At 36.2% G+C, this 19,778-nt stretch overlaps 1 protein-coding gene across 2 annotated transcripts in view; it reads right to left on the bottom strand.

Annotated features, from left to right (window-relative positions):
* AFF4 (ALF transcription elongation factor 4) overlaps positions 1–19,778 on the bottom strand; it is an 85,106-nt gene that overhangs the window by 39,050 nt on the left and 26,278 nt on the right. For both annotated transcript variants that reach the window (XM_019642194.1, XM_019642195.1), the window contains exons 2-6: positions 16,071–16,162; positions 15,475–15,601; positions 12,551–13,345; positions 10,618–10,662; positions 6,630–6,716 (exon numbers count right to left, since the gene is read on the bottom strand). In XM_019642194.1, the coding sequence (XP_019497739.1) occupies positions 6,630–6,716; positions 10,618–10,662; positions 12,551–13,345; positions 15,475–15,597 (1,050 nt within the window). In that variant the 5' untranslated portion in view covers positions 15,598–15,601; positions 16,071–16,162. The remainder of the gene's footprint in view (positions 1–6,629; positions 6,717–10,617; positions 10,663–12,550; positions 13,346–15,474; positions 15,602–16,070; positions 16,163–19,778) is intronic.

The raw sequence follows: 19,778 nt of genomic DNA, 5'->3' as shown, positions 1-19,778 counted from the left end.
CACCATTGTGCTATTCCTGGGTTAGCAGATTGGTCGCCGGCCACTGGACGGCCATTCACGGCGGCTCTTGGCAGCTCACACCGGCTGCCAGCCGCTCACGCTGGCTGCCAGCCACACATGGTAGCTTATGGCAGCCCACTGCAGCCCCGCTGCAGCCCACGCCATTGCCGGCGACTCACGGCAGCCCAGCTCCAGGTAGAGCTGTTGTTCAGCATCTTAGCTGTAGAGGGCAGTGTCATTGGCCCTAATGTGGGGTCCGAATCGGGGCCCTGCTGCTCAGAGCTGGCGTCCCAAGCCAGCTCTTAACCAATGCACCACTCAGCCGGTCCTCTAATTGCTTCTTTAAATACCAATCTTAGGGCAGGGGCTACATCTAAATGGTTCAGTGCTATACCTGCAGCACCTAGAACACTGCCAGGGGTTATTCCAAACATACAGTGAATATGTGCAAGAGCAGTCAAAAGCTTTAGTATGCTCCAAACTATCACCCGAAAATCTACCAACCTACCATCAACTATACCCATTCAATCTGTTTCACTCCTGTGAGAAAGAATAACCTAATTGTGCTCTATTCTAATGCTAATATCCTCTACTTAGGCATTGAATCTCAACCTTCTTGTGGAGGCCTCCTAAAGTTACCTTCTCTCTTTCCCATGTATCATTTGATTTTCCCTTTTTATTAAATCATTATGATCAGCATATATAATAAACTATCCTTTATCTTATAAAAAGACTTCCCTGACAACATCACCAAGGTATTTCTTGGCATCACATTTCTCTGCTCCTCTTTACAGGCAATGCCTCAAAAGAAAATTTTCTTTTATACATTCACTGTCTCCCATATCTTTTGAGCCTACCGCAATCATTCTTTTGTCCTCCACTTTGTAACTAAAAGTGTTTGTGTCATTCATGAAAAATATATTGTCAAATCTAATACCTGGAACACAGTAAGAACTTATAAGTATTGATTTAGTAAATACACAAATACATAAACATATCAAATTTACAGACAAAAACCATAATTCTGAGATAAAAAATATATTCAATGGGATTAACAACAGATTAGACACTGCAGAACAAATGATTACTGAACCTGAAGCTATAGCAATAGAAAATCACCAAAATGAAATAACAAAAGACTGAAAAACATGCACAGCGCATTACTGAGTTGTGGAACAACTTCAAGAGGCCTAACATACATGTTATTGAAGTCCCTGAAGAAGAAGAAAGGGGAGGAGAGAGTACAAAAAAATATTCTGAGGAAACAGTAGCAAAATTTTTCTAAATGTGATGAAAAACTGTAAACCCAAAATTCCAAGAAGCTAGAAAAACCCCCAAGCACAAGAAAGATGAAAAGAACCACAACAAGACACATCATAATTAAAAAGCTTAAAATCAGTGAGAAACAAACAAAAAAAAAGAGAATTTTTTTTAAAGTAGCCAGAAGGGAGAAAAAAAAAGAAGACACATTACGTACAAAGAAAAAAATGACACATATCAGAAACAAAATAAGCCAGACAGTGGAGCAACCTCTTCAACCTAGAATTCTAATCCAGTAAAAATACCTTTTTAAGGGCCGGCGAGTGGCGCGATGGTTAAGAACTGGCTTGGGACGCCAGAGGGCCCCAGTTCGGATCCCACAAATGAGGGCCGTGACACTGCCCTCCACATCGAAGATGCTGAACAACAGCTCAACCTGGAGCTGGGCTGTCGTGAGTCACCGGCGATGGCATAGGCTGCAGCCCCTGTGGCAGTGGTTTGCCATGGGCTACCGTATGTAGCCAGCAGCCGCTGTGAGCGGCCGTCCAGAAGCCGGCGACTGATCTACCTCGCCCGGGAAGAGCACAATGATGGTGCCAACTTGGGCCAGTGAAGCAACGTCCTCCACAACTAGACTCCACAACTAGACTGAAGAACAAAAGGACAGCAACTTGTCTGTTCCCCTTCCCCCAATTCCCCAATAAAAATCTTAAAAAAAAACAAAAAAAAAACCTTTTTAACAAAAGATGAAATACATACAAAAGCTAAAAGCACTCATCACCAGCAGACAAGCACTAAAAGAAATGTTAAAAGAGGTCCTTCAAGTAGAAGGAAAATGATACCACATAGGAATCTGGATGAATTCAAAGGAATGAAGAACAGAGGAAATGGTAACTATATGAGAAAATATTTTACAAAGGCTTTCCCCCCCCATCATTTAAATCTCTTTAAAAGATTAGACTGTTTAAGAGAAAAACAGTAACAATGTTGTGGGGTTTGTAATTTACTGGAAGTAAAATGTATACAAAAAAACAGCACACATGCTGGGAAGGGAGAAATGCAGGCATAATGTTGAAAGGTTTTTATATAATAAAAAAGAATGCATAATATTTCTTCATAGACCAGTAAATTCAGATATATTCTACAAACTCTGGAGCAAACATTAAATAACACAACAAACAGTTGTAGCTAATAAGCCAAAAATAAAATGTAATAAAAAATACTCAAAGGGCCGGCTGAGTGGCTCAGTTGGTTAAGAGCTCGCTCAAGAGTTTGAGCTCTGAGCAACAGCGGCTCGAGTCCCAGCCCGAGCTCAGCAGTTGCTGAGCTGCCAACAGGTGGCAGGACGGCTCAGCTAAAAAAAAAGAAAAAAAAAAACTCAACCCAAAAGAAAGCAAAAGACCAGATGTGACAAGCAGATATCAAAAAGCAAAATGGGAGATTTAAATACAGCCATATCAATAATCACATTAAATATAAATGGTCTAAATACCCCAATAAAAGAGCAGAGAGTATCAGACTGGATTTTTAAAAATTCAAAATAAATTATGTGCTATCGTGAAGAAATGAATTTGAAATATAAGATCACAGAGAGCTTAAAAGTAAATTATGAAAAAAGGTATACAATACTTAAACTAAGCACAAGAAAGCTAGAGTGGTTAAATTAATATGAGACAAAGTAAATTTTGTAGCAAAGAATATTAGCAGGATTAAAAGGGGTCATTTCATAATGATAAAGGGGTACATTCATCTAGAGCTAATAACAATCCCAAATGTTTGTGCAACTAGAAACAGAGCTTGAAAACTATAAAGAAATGAACAAGCAAGGACAAATGGACAAATTCAAAATTACAGCTGGAGATTATTAACTCTCAATAATTGATAGAACAAGTAGAATTAAAATGAATAAGAACACAGAAAACTTGAATCATACTATAAATCAACTTGATATAATTGACATTTACAGGACACCACTCAACAAATTTTTTCAAGTGTACATGAAACATTTACCACAGTGGAATTAAACCACAAATTGGTAACAGAAAATTTGTGAAACATCTCCAAATATTTGGAAACTAAATGACACTTCAAAATAATCCAAAGAATAATGAAGGAATCCGCCCCCCCCCCAAAAAAAATGAAAAGGTATTTTGAACTGAATAAAAATAACACAACACATACTAAAATTTGTGGGTTGCAGATAAAACACTATTTAGAGGGAAATTTATAGCACTAACAGCCTATATTAGAAAGTGAAAAAGACCTCAAAATCAATTACCTTAGTTTCCACTTTTAAGAATTTTTTTAAAAAGAACAAATTAAACCAAAAGAAAGCAGAATAAAACAGTAATAAAAATCAGAATGGAAATTAATGCAATAAAAAAGAAAAACAGAGATAAAGCCATTTTTTAAGATCTATATAGCTCACAAACCTCTAGACAGAGAAAAAAGAGAGAAGAAACAAATTATCAATAACAAGAATAAGAGAAGTAGCATCATAGCATATAAAAATCATAATAAGGGAATATTACCAAAAACTGTATACCAATAAATTTCACCTCTTTAATAATCAGTAGATAAAATGGACAAATTCCATTAAAGATGCGAACTACTGAAGCACATTCAAGAAGAAATAGATATCATGAATAGCCATATATCTATTAGACAAATTTAATTTTTACTTAAAAACTGTCCTACAAAGAAAGCTCAGCACCCAAAAGACTTCACTGTTTAACAAACATTTAAGGAAGAAATAAATATGAAGAAACAATAGTTTGTATAAATTCTACACAAACTATTCCAGAAAATGGAGGGAGTTATTTCTCAACTCACCTATGAGGCCAGCATTACTCTGATACCAAAACCAGGCAAAGATAACAAAAAAAAAAAAAGAAAAAAAGAAAGAAAGAAAGAGTACAGACCAATATCCTTCAGAAACATAGATTCCAAAACTCTAAAAAAAAAAAACAGAAGTTTTTGAAAATCAAATTTAAAACTATATAAGGCAGATGATACATCAGTGGAGTTTTTCATTTTAACCAGGAATATAAGATTGTTTTAAAATTTAACCAATGTAATTCATTTTGTAGACCAAAAAAGGGGAAAATCCTATGATTATAGCAATAGATTAAAAAAAAAAATTCAAGAAAATCTAAAATTCATTTCTGATAAGACCTCTCAGGCAAATAGGTATTGAAGAAACTTCCTCAACTTAATAAATGATATCTATATAAATCCCACAGCTAACATCATATTTAATGGTGAAAGACTGAATACTTTCCCTTCTACGATCAGAAATAAGACAAGAATGTCTACTTTCACCATTTCTATTCAACACTATATTAGAGGTTTTAGCCAGTGCAATAAAGCAAGAATAAGAAATGAGGCATCCAGTTTTAAATGAGAGTTGTAACACTCTACTCAAATGATGCAATTGTCTAATTAGAAAATTCTATTTTATCTATAAAAATGCTACTAAAATTAAGAAAATTTATCAAGGTTGTGGGACAAAAGGTAAAAATTACAAACCAAATGTATCTCTATAAACTAACAAGAAAAAGTCAGATACTAAAATTTTTAAATAAAATACCATATATAATAGCTATAAAAAATGAAATAATTGGGCTGGCTGAGTGGCGCGATGGTTAAGAACTGGCTTGGGATGCCAGAAGGCCCTGGTTCGGATCCCACATATGAGGGCCAGTGACACTGCCCTCCACAGCTAAGATGCTGAACAACAGCTCAACCTGGAGCTGGGCTGCCGTGAGTCGCCGGTGACGGCGTAGGCTGCAGCCCCTGTGGCAGTGGGTTGCCATGGGCTACCGTATGTAGCCAGCAACCAGCGTGAGCGGCCAGCAGCCGCAGTGAGCGGCCGTCCAGAAGCCGGCGACTGATCTGCTTCGCCCAGGAAGAGCGCAATGATGGTGCCAACTTGGGCCAGTGAAGCAACGTCCTCCACAACTAGACTGAAGAACAAAACAACAGCAACTTATCTGTTTCCCTTCCCCTATTCCTCAACGCTGTTCCCATCACCCCAATTCCCCAATTAAAAAAAAAAAAAGAGATAACTCTACAGACCCAGTAAAATGGCTAAAACTAAATCGACAGACAATACCAAATGTAGGCAAGAATGGAGAACAAATGAAACTATCACACATTTCTGGGGGATGGGAGTCGGGAGAAGTAGGAGTGTGATATAATCACTTTGGAAAATAGTTTCCAGTTTAGTATTAATTTACTATGCACTCAGCATATGACCCAACAATTCTACTTTTTGTCATATGAGAAAAGGAAACAAGTCCACACAAAGATTGATTGTAAGTAAATGTTTATAATTTATTCTTAATAACCCATATCTGGAAATAACTTAAATGTTTAAAGGTGAATGGATAAAAGTGGGAGTACTGACTGGTACAAACACTATATTAAGTATATACTCTCAATACTCAGCAATTCTATTTCTTGCTTTTTACCCAAAAGAAAGTTGTGTGCACACGAGAAGGCATGAATGAAGATATCCACTAAAGCAATGTTTATAGAAATGAAAACTTGGCAACAACTTAAATACCAAAGGGAAATGGCTAAATAAACTAAGATACATTTAGGCAATTAAAAGAAATGAAATACCTCTATATGTAATATATTACCTATATGTAATCTACGTATAGTATAAATGTATAACAACATGGAAAGGTCTCTAAGACCTGTTGCTGACTGATTAAAAATACAGAATATATCTGTAAAGAAGTTAAATGAGAAACGCTTGTATGTAATGATTTCATACATATTTATGTAAATGCATATGAAAAGTCTTGCAAAGGTATGTATGAAAGTAGGTCTGAGAGTATGGAGGACGCCGAATTAGGAAAGGGTATCCTTATAGGTCCTGGTCAAATTCCACAAGGAGAATGTATTCTTGTATAATTTGTATAAGTATAAATTCATGTAAATAACTTCCACATCTGATTTTAGAAGAGCATGAAACTTTTGTCTGAGGAACTTTTTTCCATATGACATAAATATGGTTGCTATGTCCTAGTTAAATAAAGGAGTTTCTCAGCCAACAGCTTGAGAAGCCCTTACCACCTGTGGCTTAGAATACCATAACAGTTTGCAACAAACTTAAAAGTCTCTTCCCCATTCTATCTTCAAAGCTTTTCAAATGTGGCTCAGTCTAAATTACTCTCGATTCCACTATCTTGTTTTACTTTCTTCACAGCATTTATCACTATCTGAACTTACATATTTACTTCTTTATTGTCTGATTCCCACTAAAATGGGAATGGCAAGACAATTTTGAATTCACATGACTTTAGTCAAGCCATTTAAGAGTTTTATTACAGTTTCAAAGACATATTTTATTTACTTACCTTAGTTGGAAAAGGAAATTTGGAAGGTTCTGTTTTGCATGGTGTATGAATAGCCGTTAGAGGGGGAGGCCATGAATGCGTCATCTCCTGAAATGTAATTATTACAGTTTGTTTTCAACCAGGTCAAGGATAAAAATTATACAGCTAAAAATCAGATTTGTATTATAAATGCTGGTTTCATGATTGTTACTCCAAAAGTACACATATTTAATCAATAAATATTAAGCACAATTGTGTGCAAGGCACTAGGGGTCGGTAATAGGAAAATAAATAATATACACTCCCTGGCTTCAAGGAGCTTAAGTATTAAGATGATGAAACCTGTGAATAGTTACAGAAACCAGCCTGTAATCAAATACAAGGAGCACGGTAAAATGCTACTGAGGAAGAGCTTGCTGTGGGAGTGGGAAGAGGAGGATAATAATAAGAACAGCAGCTAACATTTACTGAGTACCTGTAATGGATCAAATGCTGTGCTAAGTGTTTTACATGTCTATTACTCATGTAGTGCTCACAACGACATGATGAGGTAGGTACCATTTATTATCCTAACTCTATGTAGGATGAAACTGAAACAGAGATTAAGTTATTTATTTAAGGTCATATATTTACCATGTTTCCCCCAAAATAAGACCGAGCCAGAAAATAAGCCGTAGCATGATTCCTCCAGGATATGGAGGGCATGTACCCATCACATGAGGGTTTTATGACCTTTTACAGGGAGAAGGATGCCTTTTCCACAAACTCCTTCAGCTTAAAATATTCAGTATGCCAACGTGCCATATTTTGGCACCTAAAATCATGCTATAGCTTATTTTCAGGTTAGGTCTTATTTTTGGGAAACAGGGTAGTAAGTAATGGACACAGAATTTTATCCTAGCAAGTCTAGCTACAGGGCCCATTCAGTGATAGGAAATTTTGGTCAGCTGGAGAAAATCAGAAGAGAGATATCAAAAGTACATGAGCAGGAAGACAGACAACTAAGGCCGTAAGTCTGATTTCATTCAATAACTTCTGTTTAATCATATGCCACATGTGTCCAAGTGGAGGTTTGGATCAGATCACAATGTGCGTGTTAGAGAAGCAGGGGAGAGAGAGGTATCAGACTTAGAATAAGGAGGCAATGTTTTACTTCTGGCATTTAGTCAAAGTAAACCATCAGGTATACTGAGAAAATATAATAAAAGTGGTATAACTTAGGAATTTACCTTATAGCTTATACCCAAACAGTTAAGTAAAGAAAGATACATGTTCAAGGGGCTGACACTTAAAAAAAAGGAAACAACTCAGAAATAATTAAATTACCAGACATCCCATACAATCGAACACCAAGCAAAGGGTAAAATGAGAAATTTAGCTACTGATATGAAATGATATCCACAGTAGATTATTAAGTGACAAACAGAAACAATGGTCCATATCCTAGTAAATGTTTATATATGAAAAACTCTCTGGAAGATGGTTAAAGTGGCTACCTCTGGGCAATAGAATGACAGAAGAGGCAACAGACAAGGGCACTTGATACAGTCTTCACTACCTGAACCTCTAAAACAGCCACTTGCACTGCAACTGCTCTTTATCCTCTTACAATGCTTTACTTTTTAATAGCATTTCACTTTCTGAAATAATATTATATAGTTGATTATTTCCTACATTCTGCTCTAGAATGTCAGCTCAAAGGGTGCAACACTATCATTATGATTACCACTGTATTCCCAGTGCTTGACACATAGTAGGTGTACAATTAGTAAGACTTGAATTAACAAATCTTTTTTTTTACAGTAAACATATATTACTTTTAGATTAAGTTTTATTTTCTTTAAGTCTGTGATGGGGTTCCTAAAAACAATATGACTACAAATATTAAGAAAACATGAAAGGAATGTGGACCTGAAGCTCTGCACACTGCACAGAGGGAAGGGGAAAGAAAACAGAAAAATCATATAGTGTTGGCATTTTACACCTCAAATACCAAACTACTCTGAATAGAAAATCTATTTAACTCTCCATCATCAAATGACTGAGCACCTATTACACCCAAGGTCATGTGCCACACTGAATATATAAAATGTAGAATAAAACATCAATAACATGAAATAATTAAATCTAAGAAAATCTAAGATTTCTTCCAGGTATTAGAATGCCATGCATTGTTGACAATTTGGGAAAAAGATGTATGCTCCCTTAGACTTTTTATATACATGGTGACTAAAAAATGAATGCTATATGAGAATCAAAAGAGTTTATCACTGGTTTCTTATAGTCTGATACAGGGGGAAGAAAGATTTCATTAGGATTCTAAGAAAAATCAGAGTCTATATGTAACTGAAGAGGAAGGAGAAACACATTCATGAAAGTTGTTCGTAAAAAAGTAAAAGAGCAAGGAAGTACACAGCTTAGGGAAACCAGTTTGGCAAAAGCGGTCAATCAGTAGTGGGAGAGGTTAGGGCTGACCTGTGAAAGATATGGAATGTTAAATTTGGTCACTATTCTTTCTATGGGCCTTAGAGAGTCATTGAAAATTTCTAAGAAGGTTATTGATTTATGAAGATAAGGGATTGAAGCAAAGAAGTTGGTGGCAATACAGCAGAAAGATGAGCAGGGAGACTAAGCAGGCAGAAAGGCAGAGTGAGGACTATACATTGCAATTATTGAAGCTCAAGGTGGCAGACACAGAAATAAAGGAATGGATATTTTCAAAAAGTTTTCAAAGTCTACACGTAGTTTGTGATTAAACAGGACACGCGGGAGAAATGAGATAATTAGAATTCCACACTTACAAGCATGGGGGAATGGTGGTACTACTAATGGAAGGACGTTAGATAAATATGGCTTTAGACATGTTGAGTCTGAAGAAGCAGGGAGAAATCCAAATGGAGACCCAGCTAAAAAGCAATTATGTGACATAAGCCAAAACTCAAAGGAGGCCAAGGGAGAAGAGAAAGAATAAAGAGCTGTCTAATAGATAAAGCCAAAAGAATGGACAAAAAGACAAGTAAGTGAAAGAGCAGAAAGGAGAGGCTAGAAAATGCACCCATATTTAAGAAGTAAGAGAAGATACAAGGGTTCCCAAAAGGCAGAGAATGAGAGACAAGAAAGGTGGATGGGAAATAAAAACAATGAAGCATAACAACAGTCAACGAAAGAATGATGTTTCCAGAAGGAAAGAGTAGAGAATTCAAATGAAGCCCCGGATGAAGGGGAAGGTAATGAATGACCTTAGAGAATAAGTAGAGCAGAAAGATAAAGGTAAGCGATTATAGTGGACTAAAAGAAGGAAGGAGAGAATAAAAATGGAAGCAGCCAACGCAAACAGTCTTTCAAGCGTATTCATAATGAAATCCAAGTATAGACACAAAAATTCAGGAGCTTTTGCAAAAATACAACATGTGATGGATGGCTTTTCTCTATTGAGTCAAAAGCAGGCATTGTCACTCATTAATTCACTGGACTTTCTCTTTTTCATTTCCCAATAGAGGAATGTAATTTTTGGTCACATGTTGATTTTAGACATACTCCATTAAACACTCAAAATATATAGTACTCAAAGGAGGTCTTTCATCATAGGATTTGACCAGTAAGTACAGATAAATTACAAAGCAAACTATTTTCAATGTTATGGTGTGACTGGTAACTATTGAGTATTTAGCACTTCAAATTATTAACTGATAAAGCTGAGAAAGTACAGTTATATTTGGTTTCTTCCTCTTTTCAAGCTGTTAAGACTGAAATTTGTTTTACTTAAAAACAAAAATCAGTTCTTTGAGGACAAATAGTAAACAAACCAAGTGATTCAGAACCTAAGTATGAATATAAGCAGTACAGACTCAGTTATTTTTGACAAACAATCAAGTTTCACATGAGAGCAATCTATTGCTTCAGGTCCTTTGTGAAATAGATGGAGAAAGAGGCTAAGAGGGCAGCAGAGCATCATAATTAAATAAGAGAGACTGAACCTATTAAAAAAAAACCCAAACATGTAACTTACTTTAAGAATTTCATCCACACAGCTCACATCACTAGAAGCAGATGCCTTAAGAGGAAAAGAAACACACATTAGAGTTGAAGTAATTTATTACTAGATTTCCATCATTTGTTGCACAGATTTAACTCATTAGAAATGAAATTCTATTTATTTATTTATTTATAGCAGAGGATAGTTTTATTAGAGCAGAAAGTTACAGCTCTCGAAACGAGAGGGAGTCTGGACTGGGATGCCCCGAAATTCAATTTGAAGAAGTACTTATGATCCCATTATTCCAAAGCATAACACTAACTAGAATATTTGGACTAATTTTCTTAAATACAAGCTTTCCAAAAACTAAAAAATTTTAATCACCAAACTGTACATGACTTAAAAACTTCATAGTTTTCAAAAACTTCTAAAAATCTTAGAAATAATTTTTAAGTGTAATTTTTCAGGTAAGCATCTTCTCAAAAAAATTAAAAATTTACATATAAAATATACCATGACATTGAGATACATCATTTCACATAAACTAACAAATAAAATAAAACCAGTATTACTGAAAGATTACTTGTCTGGAACATGATGGATATTTCACATAGCCTATCAAATCATGGGAGTTGTTTATTCCAAGGCTTAAGCGGGAATTAGAGAACTGGAGCTTGAACTCAAGTCTAATTCTAAGGATCAGGTCGTTTGAAGAAAGAACAAATTATCACTTTACTAGTATTCTCTTGAGAGGAGTAATTAGATGACAAATGCTATGAACAATGAGTTTCTCAAGGCCACAGAAAAGATTTTCAAATGTTCTTAAAAGCATTTTACCTATACCTGACCCTCCCCCACTGTTTTAAGCTCTGAACTATGATTTTCAGCTACTAACATTACTTTTAAATTTTCTTTATTGCAAAAACTGTATTAAAAGAAAAATTCAGGGCCGGCCGAGTGGCGCGATGGTTAAGAACTGGCTTGGGACGCCAGAGGGCCCCGGTTCGGATCCCATACATGAGGGCTAGTGACACCACCCTCTACAGCTAAGATGCTGAACAACAGCTCAACCTGGAGCTGGGCTGCCATGAGTTGCCGGTGATGGTGTAGGCTGCAGCCCCCCGTGGCAGTGGGTTGCCATGGGCTACTGTGTGTAGCCAGCAGCCAGCGTGAGCGGCCGTCCAGAAGCCGGCGACTGATCTGCTTCGCCCGGGAAGAGCGCAATGATGGTGCCAACTTGGGCAAGTGAAGCAACGTCCTCCACAACTAAACTGAAGAACAAAACGACAGCAACTTGTCTGTTCCCCTTCCCCCAATTCCCCAGCGCTGTTCCCATCCCCCCAATTCCTCAATTTAAAAAAATAAATAAAAAACAAAAAGAAAAGAAAAATTCAGCTATTTCATAACAAATGCTCACTTCTTTGGTTATTCTGAATATCACATTTTGGTATGCAGTTATAAATACTGTAAGTTTCAATCTACCACTATGAGTCTGGAACAACTGCTTCAAACCTTAAGGTTAAGTGTAACCAGAGAAAGGGATCATGGCATCTAAACCACACAGCATTACCATCTCCATGGACCTGAAAAAGTCCCAACATATACCACAATGAACCATGGCCCATGTCTCATTCATGAGTATCACTATGACAACAGAAATTGTAAATTTTTTTAAACACAAGATGTGTTTCATAAAATCAAAAGGAGGAAATCTAAGGTATTCAACACTCATGTTTTCGTTCTATAACTGACTCATCATTTTAATATTTGAAAATAGTGAACGACATTTTCTCTGCTGCCCAAGAGGAGAAGCTCACAGCTCTACGATCCACATGGGAGTCAATCATGTCTTTTTTTAAACTTTTACATTCCTTACTATTAAGACAAAGAGAGTTCAAGTTCAATAATAATTTCATGGTAAAGTGTTTCACACAGTCATGTTAAAAGCTCTAAATGTGTTACTTACATCCAATGGTTGGGAAGGTATTTTCAGCTTGGTGAGATGTGCTTTGCTGCTGGGCTTCAGTTCGGCCATGCTGTTGCCATGGGATTGGCTGCTATAGTGCTCAGAGGACAGCTTTGGTTCCATGGACTCCTGTCCATCCATGGGCCGCACATAGGCAGTGGGTTTCTGTAACATTGAACTGGACTTTGACATCAATGAAGGTGGGAAAGACTGATTTGAGTGCTGCCCACTTGAAAAAGGTACACGGGAAGGAGAATCCCAGTTTGCATCGGGGTCCCGAGGTGATTTGGAACGCTGATGTTCCTTGCTATGGTGATCATTCCCATGAGACCTGGAATGACTGGAGCTTAATGAAGAAACAGCTTGGGGTTTTCCAGGGCTGGAAGAGCGTGATTTGGAGTGTTCTGATCCATGCTGGCCTTTTTTCCGGCTACTGCTCCCACTACTGCTATATGAGTCACGGTCATGCCTCTGGCCACTACTATTGGTGCCACCACTGCCACCTGCACTGGTCCGCTGGCTACTGTGTCCACTCTGTAGGCCTGAGGACCGTTTCTGAGACTGAGAAGTACTGGGTGCAGGTCCTACTGGTGTCCATTTGCTACTCTGATGAGAGCTCCCATGTCTCTGTTCAAAGAAATTTGAGTTAGATTTTTCATCTGCTGTCGGTGGTACTGTAGGCTTGGGAATTGCAACAAGCTTTGGTATAGATCTGTCTCCTATGAAATCCTTCATTTCATCGTAGTTTCCAAGCATACTCTGAATACGACTTGATAGCTTATCTTCTTTGCTGGTCTACAAAAAAATGTAAAATAAAAATTTACAGTTAGCATAACTGGAAATAAAAGATGCTTCTAACCCGACTTTCCAAGCTTCAAATGGAAAGGGACTTTCCCGAGGAAGGTCTCATTTCATATCTTAAGGTTAACACCTCAAAGCAAACTCCAACTATATAATTTTTATAATGAAAAATGAGCTGAAAGTAAAAAACATTCATGTTAAAACATTAAAACATAAATAATCTTTCTATATAGATTCCATGAAGATCTTGTATGAAAAATAAAGACTTATTAAAAAAAAACCAAAGATTTCAGGAGGAAAAAAATATCCAAATTTTACCAGTAAATATACTGGAACAGTAGTGAAAATCTTTTGAAGACCAGGAAAAGTATGTGCCTTTATATAATTAAGTTCCAGGCCAGCCGATTAGCTAACACTCATACATTGGCAGTCTGGGAAAACATTATATCCCTTATTCAATGTTATAGTTAGAAGCACAAACAAAAATTTAGTGAAACAAGTTATACCCAACTGACTCTTTTACATTAAGTCTTTCGTTATTTTGACTCATCAAGTTAATAAAAGTCCTAACAACAAATTAAGCATGGAAATCCATTGATAAAATTTTAAATCCTGGCTATTAATTCTAACCAATAAATGCACCAACATTTGAAGACAACAGTATATACTTTAAGCTTCAAGAATTATTCTTGGATGATAAGAAGGTCCAAGATTTCTACAAGCTTTTAGGATTCTTTCATATTCATATACATGACAGAAAGTTTACTAATTACGTTGAAAAGGAAATCAAGACTGAGCCAGCACTATTTACTTTGAGGTTGGCATGAATCAAGAATGACTTTAAATTATTTGAAAATTAGTCTGATCCCTATAAATGAGAGGTAAATATACAGCAATTTATAGACAATATCAAGATTAGAAATCAAACCCAATTCATTACAATGTAATTACAAAAAAATGGAAGTATGATTTGAAGATTCTGGACAGAGCTCCTGTTTTTTTAATCCCTAATCCCAAATCTCAAGTTTTGTGTTATATAAATGATGTCAGTATAACTGCCTTTAATTGGAAAATCCTTAAAACCTTTTAATAAATGGCTTTTATAGATCTCATAGATGGTTTCTACGAACACCAGATGATATAATGGTAAAAACTCAGGCTATATGTTATATTTATATTTCATCAGAAAAAAGTCTAACATTCTCAATCTCATAATATATGCCAACAATGGTCAATACAGCTGCAATACATAGTATTATAGCTATTATACACATATAAAGTTTACAATGTAAAAATAGTTCAAATGAAATCCAAAGCCAAATCCATCAGAGAGACATCTGTGGCCACTACAGCTACACTGGAGTGGTACCATCCAGTGTTTTATGTAATCCCAAATCAAGCACAACAGCAGTTATAAAAAAATAGCAACTGGCTCAATTTGAACACCTCTGACATGCTTTAATCTAAATCTGATACTGTTAATTAAGCATTAAATATATTAGAAAGAAAATCAGAGAATTTAGTAGGTGGTAACAGAAAAAGAACCAGATTGATACTGAAGGTACATTTATTCAAACATACTAATAAGTAATTGCAAATGGCAAAGAAATAGGGAAAACAAAAGAATCTATGAAATATACTCATCTTTGATTGATGTTATTATACCCAAAGAACGTAGGAAACATCAGATGCTAAAGATTGATTTACAAAATTTTAATTTAATCCAAGGCTCAGAAAGGTGAAATGCCTGCCCAGAGTTAGTGGTAGAGCCAGGAATACAGAGATGGGTGTTTAAGCTAATCCAGACCACACTTTCAAAAGTACAATACTATAGCAACTGGGGGGTGTGGATGAGGGGAACATAAGGCTCTTGATCTAGGTACTGGTTATACAAGGTTACTCATGTAAAAATTCTTTCAGCTATAACACAATTTGCATACTTTCCTGCATGCATGTTATACACCAATGAAAAGCACCCCAACAAAGTACATTCTACTTAGAAGGGAAAAAATGTTAAATGGTATAAATAATAACTATTTTTTCGTATACAAATTCAAGTTAAAAAATTTTTAAAGCAAACATGTCATGGTACTGGGGAAAAAAACATTCAAAGGACAACTTACAACTTTGTATGGCTCAGCAAAGAGAGGAGAGCTGGGTGGGAAGGGGTCTTCGCCCTGCTGAATTTCCTGATTCCGCCTTTCCCGTTCTTTCATACGCAGCACATTCCGGTCTTCACGGTTCATGTTGCTATAGAGAGAAACACAATTTTTACATCACAAAAAGAAAAGGAAAAATTAAATGTTCTGTACTGATTTTGTCAGTTTAATCCTTCAATCAGAGATTCCCTTTCGACTTTCAAGTAATAACAGGCATTAGAGCTGAAGTTGGGTTCTGGCAATGGTTTTATTAACTAATACCAATACTGTCTTCCACAACTATCCAGACAGGAAACACTAGCCCAGAATATTAGGATCCACCCGACTAAACAACTTAACCTTATGAAATTTTAACGGATTCTGCTAGCTAAAAGTCAGCTAAGACTTATACATTCAGAGGGAAGATAATACTTAAACCCAAATCCTTAGTATGTCCTATAAGCCTTTGGTGGCTTCCTCTTCAGAAATCTAACTATTCTTTGCCATTAGCAGCTTACAACCCACTCCCACCTACCACCCCTCCCCCCAGGGTCCAGTGCTTTTCTCTACTTTGCATCTACCTTATCTTGATTTCTTTTTGTCCCAAACACAGCTTCCTTGGTGTCCATCCTTATGGCAGTTTGACCTCAGCTTTGCTGTTGTTCTAGATTCCCTAAAAAACGACATTTCTGCTCTAAATACATTAATATTTCAATTAACACCTCAATAAATGGCAAAACTGAGGCTTTCAGCAATAGAATCTAACATTAACTTGGGTTAGTAACAGTAGTCGAAGTCGTGTTGAAAAAGAAAAAGTCTTTTGAGGTGGAGGGGAAAATGAGGGTGTTATTCCTATGCTCATGACAGTACACTGTATTTTCACGAAGAACAAACTAAGGAAAATAAGTTTATTTACAGCAGCAGGGATTTTGGTTACATAGATAATAATGAAAAAGGTTTCCAAACCCTGGGACAAGGAATTACCAGGGACGCTGCAATACATTTCCCTAGAGATAGATTAAACCATCTACCCTAGTTGTGATTTTAAAAAATAAAATAAAGTCCTGTTGGAGGCCAAAGAGAAAAATTAAGTTACACTTGTGCAGCATTTCTAGACTTACGATTCATAAATAAAATCTAATCAGAAAATTAAACTAGCAATATTGGGGTACGTACAGTTGTAAAATTAGAATGGAGGGCAATACCAATAATCTTGAGGATTTTTATTAAGTGGTTAGAACAGTGCAAGTAAACATTCAAAGATAAAACTTCCTGATTTGCACAATTAGTATCTTGCAAATATTAAATATTAAAGCGATTTAATATTTTTAAAAATGTTCTAAGTGTGTCAAATGTGTATTTACGTTGCTTCTTATTTATACAATTTTCTAATAAACTTATACAAAAATATAAGCTATTTTGAGGTATGGAAATAGGGTGTACTTTCTTTGGTTTCCCTAGTACTTAACACCCCACAGAACCACAAAAAATGTTTGACCCTTTCTTTAATAAATACTACAAAACATTTACATTTCTGTATTCAGAGCTCACCTGAAGCAACTAATAATCGTATATCACTAACAATCAAGTTTCAAATAGACCTCTTGAGCTATGGTGTTATAACATACAAAGTTGTTTGTATCTGATAGTGTCTAAATGGCATGTTAACTAACAATTTTGTCATATTTCCTAAATTCAATTCCTGAAAGATCAGAAAACAACAGAAATGCCTTCTTTAAACCATGATTTAATTTACATATTCAATAGTACTAAAATAATCATACAAGAAACACTTGTACATTTATTGAATAGATATAATTTCCACAATAAAATTCTTCCTATACAATTACAAAAATCTTTGTTTTCTTAAACAATGAAAGTCATCCCAACAGAATATTTCCTCTTTCAACAAGGTTGCCAAGAAGTTCAGAACAAAATTAACTGATTTCTTGTGAGAACTAATATCACACGTGTAGCTCTTATTCTCTATTTTTTTCCTAATCTAACTTATTTTCACATGTAATATATAGGCTCCACTGTTTTCTCCTGTGTCTCTGAACATCAGTATCTCTGCCTAAGATAAAATAAAGTTTCCCAAAAAGCAACAATCTGAGCTCCCCTAAAATTAACATGAAATTTAAATGAGTCAATTTGAAGTATATCTTTGCTGTACAGGCAAAACTATTTTATAGTTTTATAGTTTTATAGTTTTATAGTACCCTCAGGATACATGCAACTATTGTACTGAAACAGGATTCTGTTAAAATTAGCGAATGTTATATCTCAACAAAAATCTGTGGACTAGATAATTTTTAAAAGAAAATTATCAAGTAGGAAGGGGGGGGTTATATGCATATGGTCTCCATCTAAAATTTTTAATTATTTAAGGTGAATTGTTTTAAGCATCCATCAAGTACTTAAGCTGATACATTAATTACAAACAATTATAAACAACAGTCTACAGACAAAAAGAAATGCAAAGAAATCTTCAACTTAGGTTTGTTGTTGGTAGTGATAATGATGTAGCAATTTCATTGCTATCAGACCAAGCAAATAAGTAGATATAGTAAAACGTTTCAGGAATTAAGGATCTTACTATAAGAAAGGAGAGATACAAACACAGAATGGAATAAGAAAAAACCTTCGGGAATTTGATATTAGAAATAGTACTATGAATTCATGCTTATATAAACAAACAAACAAACTAACATGGTCTTTAGCTCTGTCTGAAAAAGTCTAGTAGTGACATCCCAGTAGAAAGAAGCACCCTGCACACCCGAATTTTTATTTCCAGTATCACTCTCCACTAAAATGAAACAAGACTTTTTGGTGAAATAGCTAATTCCAAGGTTGCTGCAGGGAAAATGCAAAGTGAGCCTAAAATATCTTGTTGTAACAGCAAGAAAATGCTCAAAAACAAATGGAGACATATCAAAAGGGCACAGGAACCAGCCTGTGGAATATAACTCATTGAATAAAATAAGAATCCCTGACTCCAGAGCAATAACAGCAAAGAATAAAATAAAAATAAAAAGAAAACAGGAAGCAAATACCCTTCTTTATAGAATACCCATTAATAAATGTAGAATAAAATAATTAGAAAATCGCTTTTTTTTTTAATTGGGGAATTGGGGGAGGAGAACAGACAAGTTGCTGTCCTTTTGTTCTTCAGCCTAGTTGTGGAGGACATCGATTCACTGGCCAATGTTGGTATTATCATTGCGCTCTTCCTGGGTGAAGCATATCGGTCGCCAGCCACTGGACGGCCGCTCACGGCGGCTCTTGGCAGCTCACGCCAACTGCCGGCCACTCACGGCAGCTTACAACAGCCCACTGCAGCAAGGGGCTGCAGCCTACACCTTGCCAGCGACTCACAGCAGCCCAGCTCCAGATCAAGCTGTTATTCACCATCTTAGCTGTAGAGGGTGCAGCGTCACTGGCCCATATGGGATCCGAACCGGGGCCCTGCTGCTCAGAGCTGGCGTCCCAAGCCAACTCTTAACCAACGCGCCACTCGGCCGGTCCCAAAATTGCCTTTTTGCAACCACTAAAGTAATAATTGAGGCAAGAATCATAAATGGATGCTAAAACCATTGGGTAACAAATTGGGGGGGAATGGGATATTCAGTATCACTCCACAGGCTATTAATTACAAATAAGAAAATCTTTAAAATAGAGAAGTACAGTAAACACTACCCTTAATTAAGTGATCACATTTAATGTCAACAATCATGGGACAAACTGACATCATGTGCCTTCCAATGTGATGTGCTAAAGACACACCACCACCTAGATAGTCTTCCTGCTAAAAATATTTAACCTTAATCTAATTACAAGTAAACAGACAAATGTGAGTTGAGAAACATTTTGCAAAACTGGCCTGGACTCTTCAAAGCTGTCAGTATCATGAGACCCCTCCCCCAATAAAAAGAGGCTGGGGATTACTTCTACATTGAAGGAGACAACTAAATGCAATATATGACCCTTCATTTCCCAGGTCCAGATCTGGGGGGGAAAATTGCTGTGAAGGACATTATTGCGAAACTTGGGAAAATTTGAATATTGACAGTATTTCAGATAATCAATCAATGTTAAGTTTGTGAACTGTGATAACTATTTGGTTATGTGGGAGAATGTCCTTCATTATTAGGATATACATGAGCAAAATATTATGTCTGCAACTCTCAAAAGGTTCAGCACCCATCTAAATATATATTTAGTGTATACAGATATTTGTGCGTGTGTGTGTTTGTGGTGTGTGTGTCTGTGCGTGTGTGTGTGTGTGTGTG

The sequence above is a fragment of the Hipposideros armiger genome, unplaced genomic scaffold, assembly GCF_001890085.2.
Source record: "Hipposideros armiger isolate ML-2016 unplaced genomic scaffold, ASM189008v1 scaffold_66, whole genome shotgun sequence".
Classification (NCBI taxonomy): Eukaryota; Metazoa; Chordata; class Mammalia; order Chiroptera; family Hipposideridae; genus Hipposideros; species Hipposideros armiger.
This window is presented reverse-complemented; position numbering and strand designations above follow the sequence as displayed.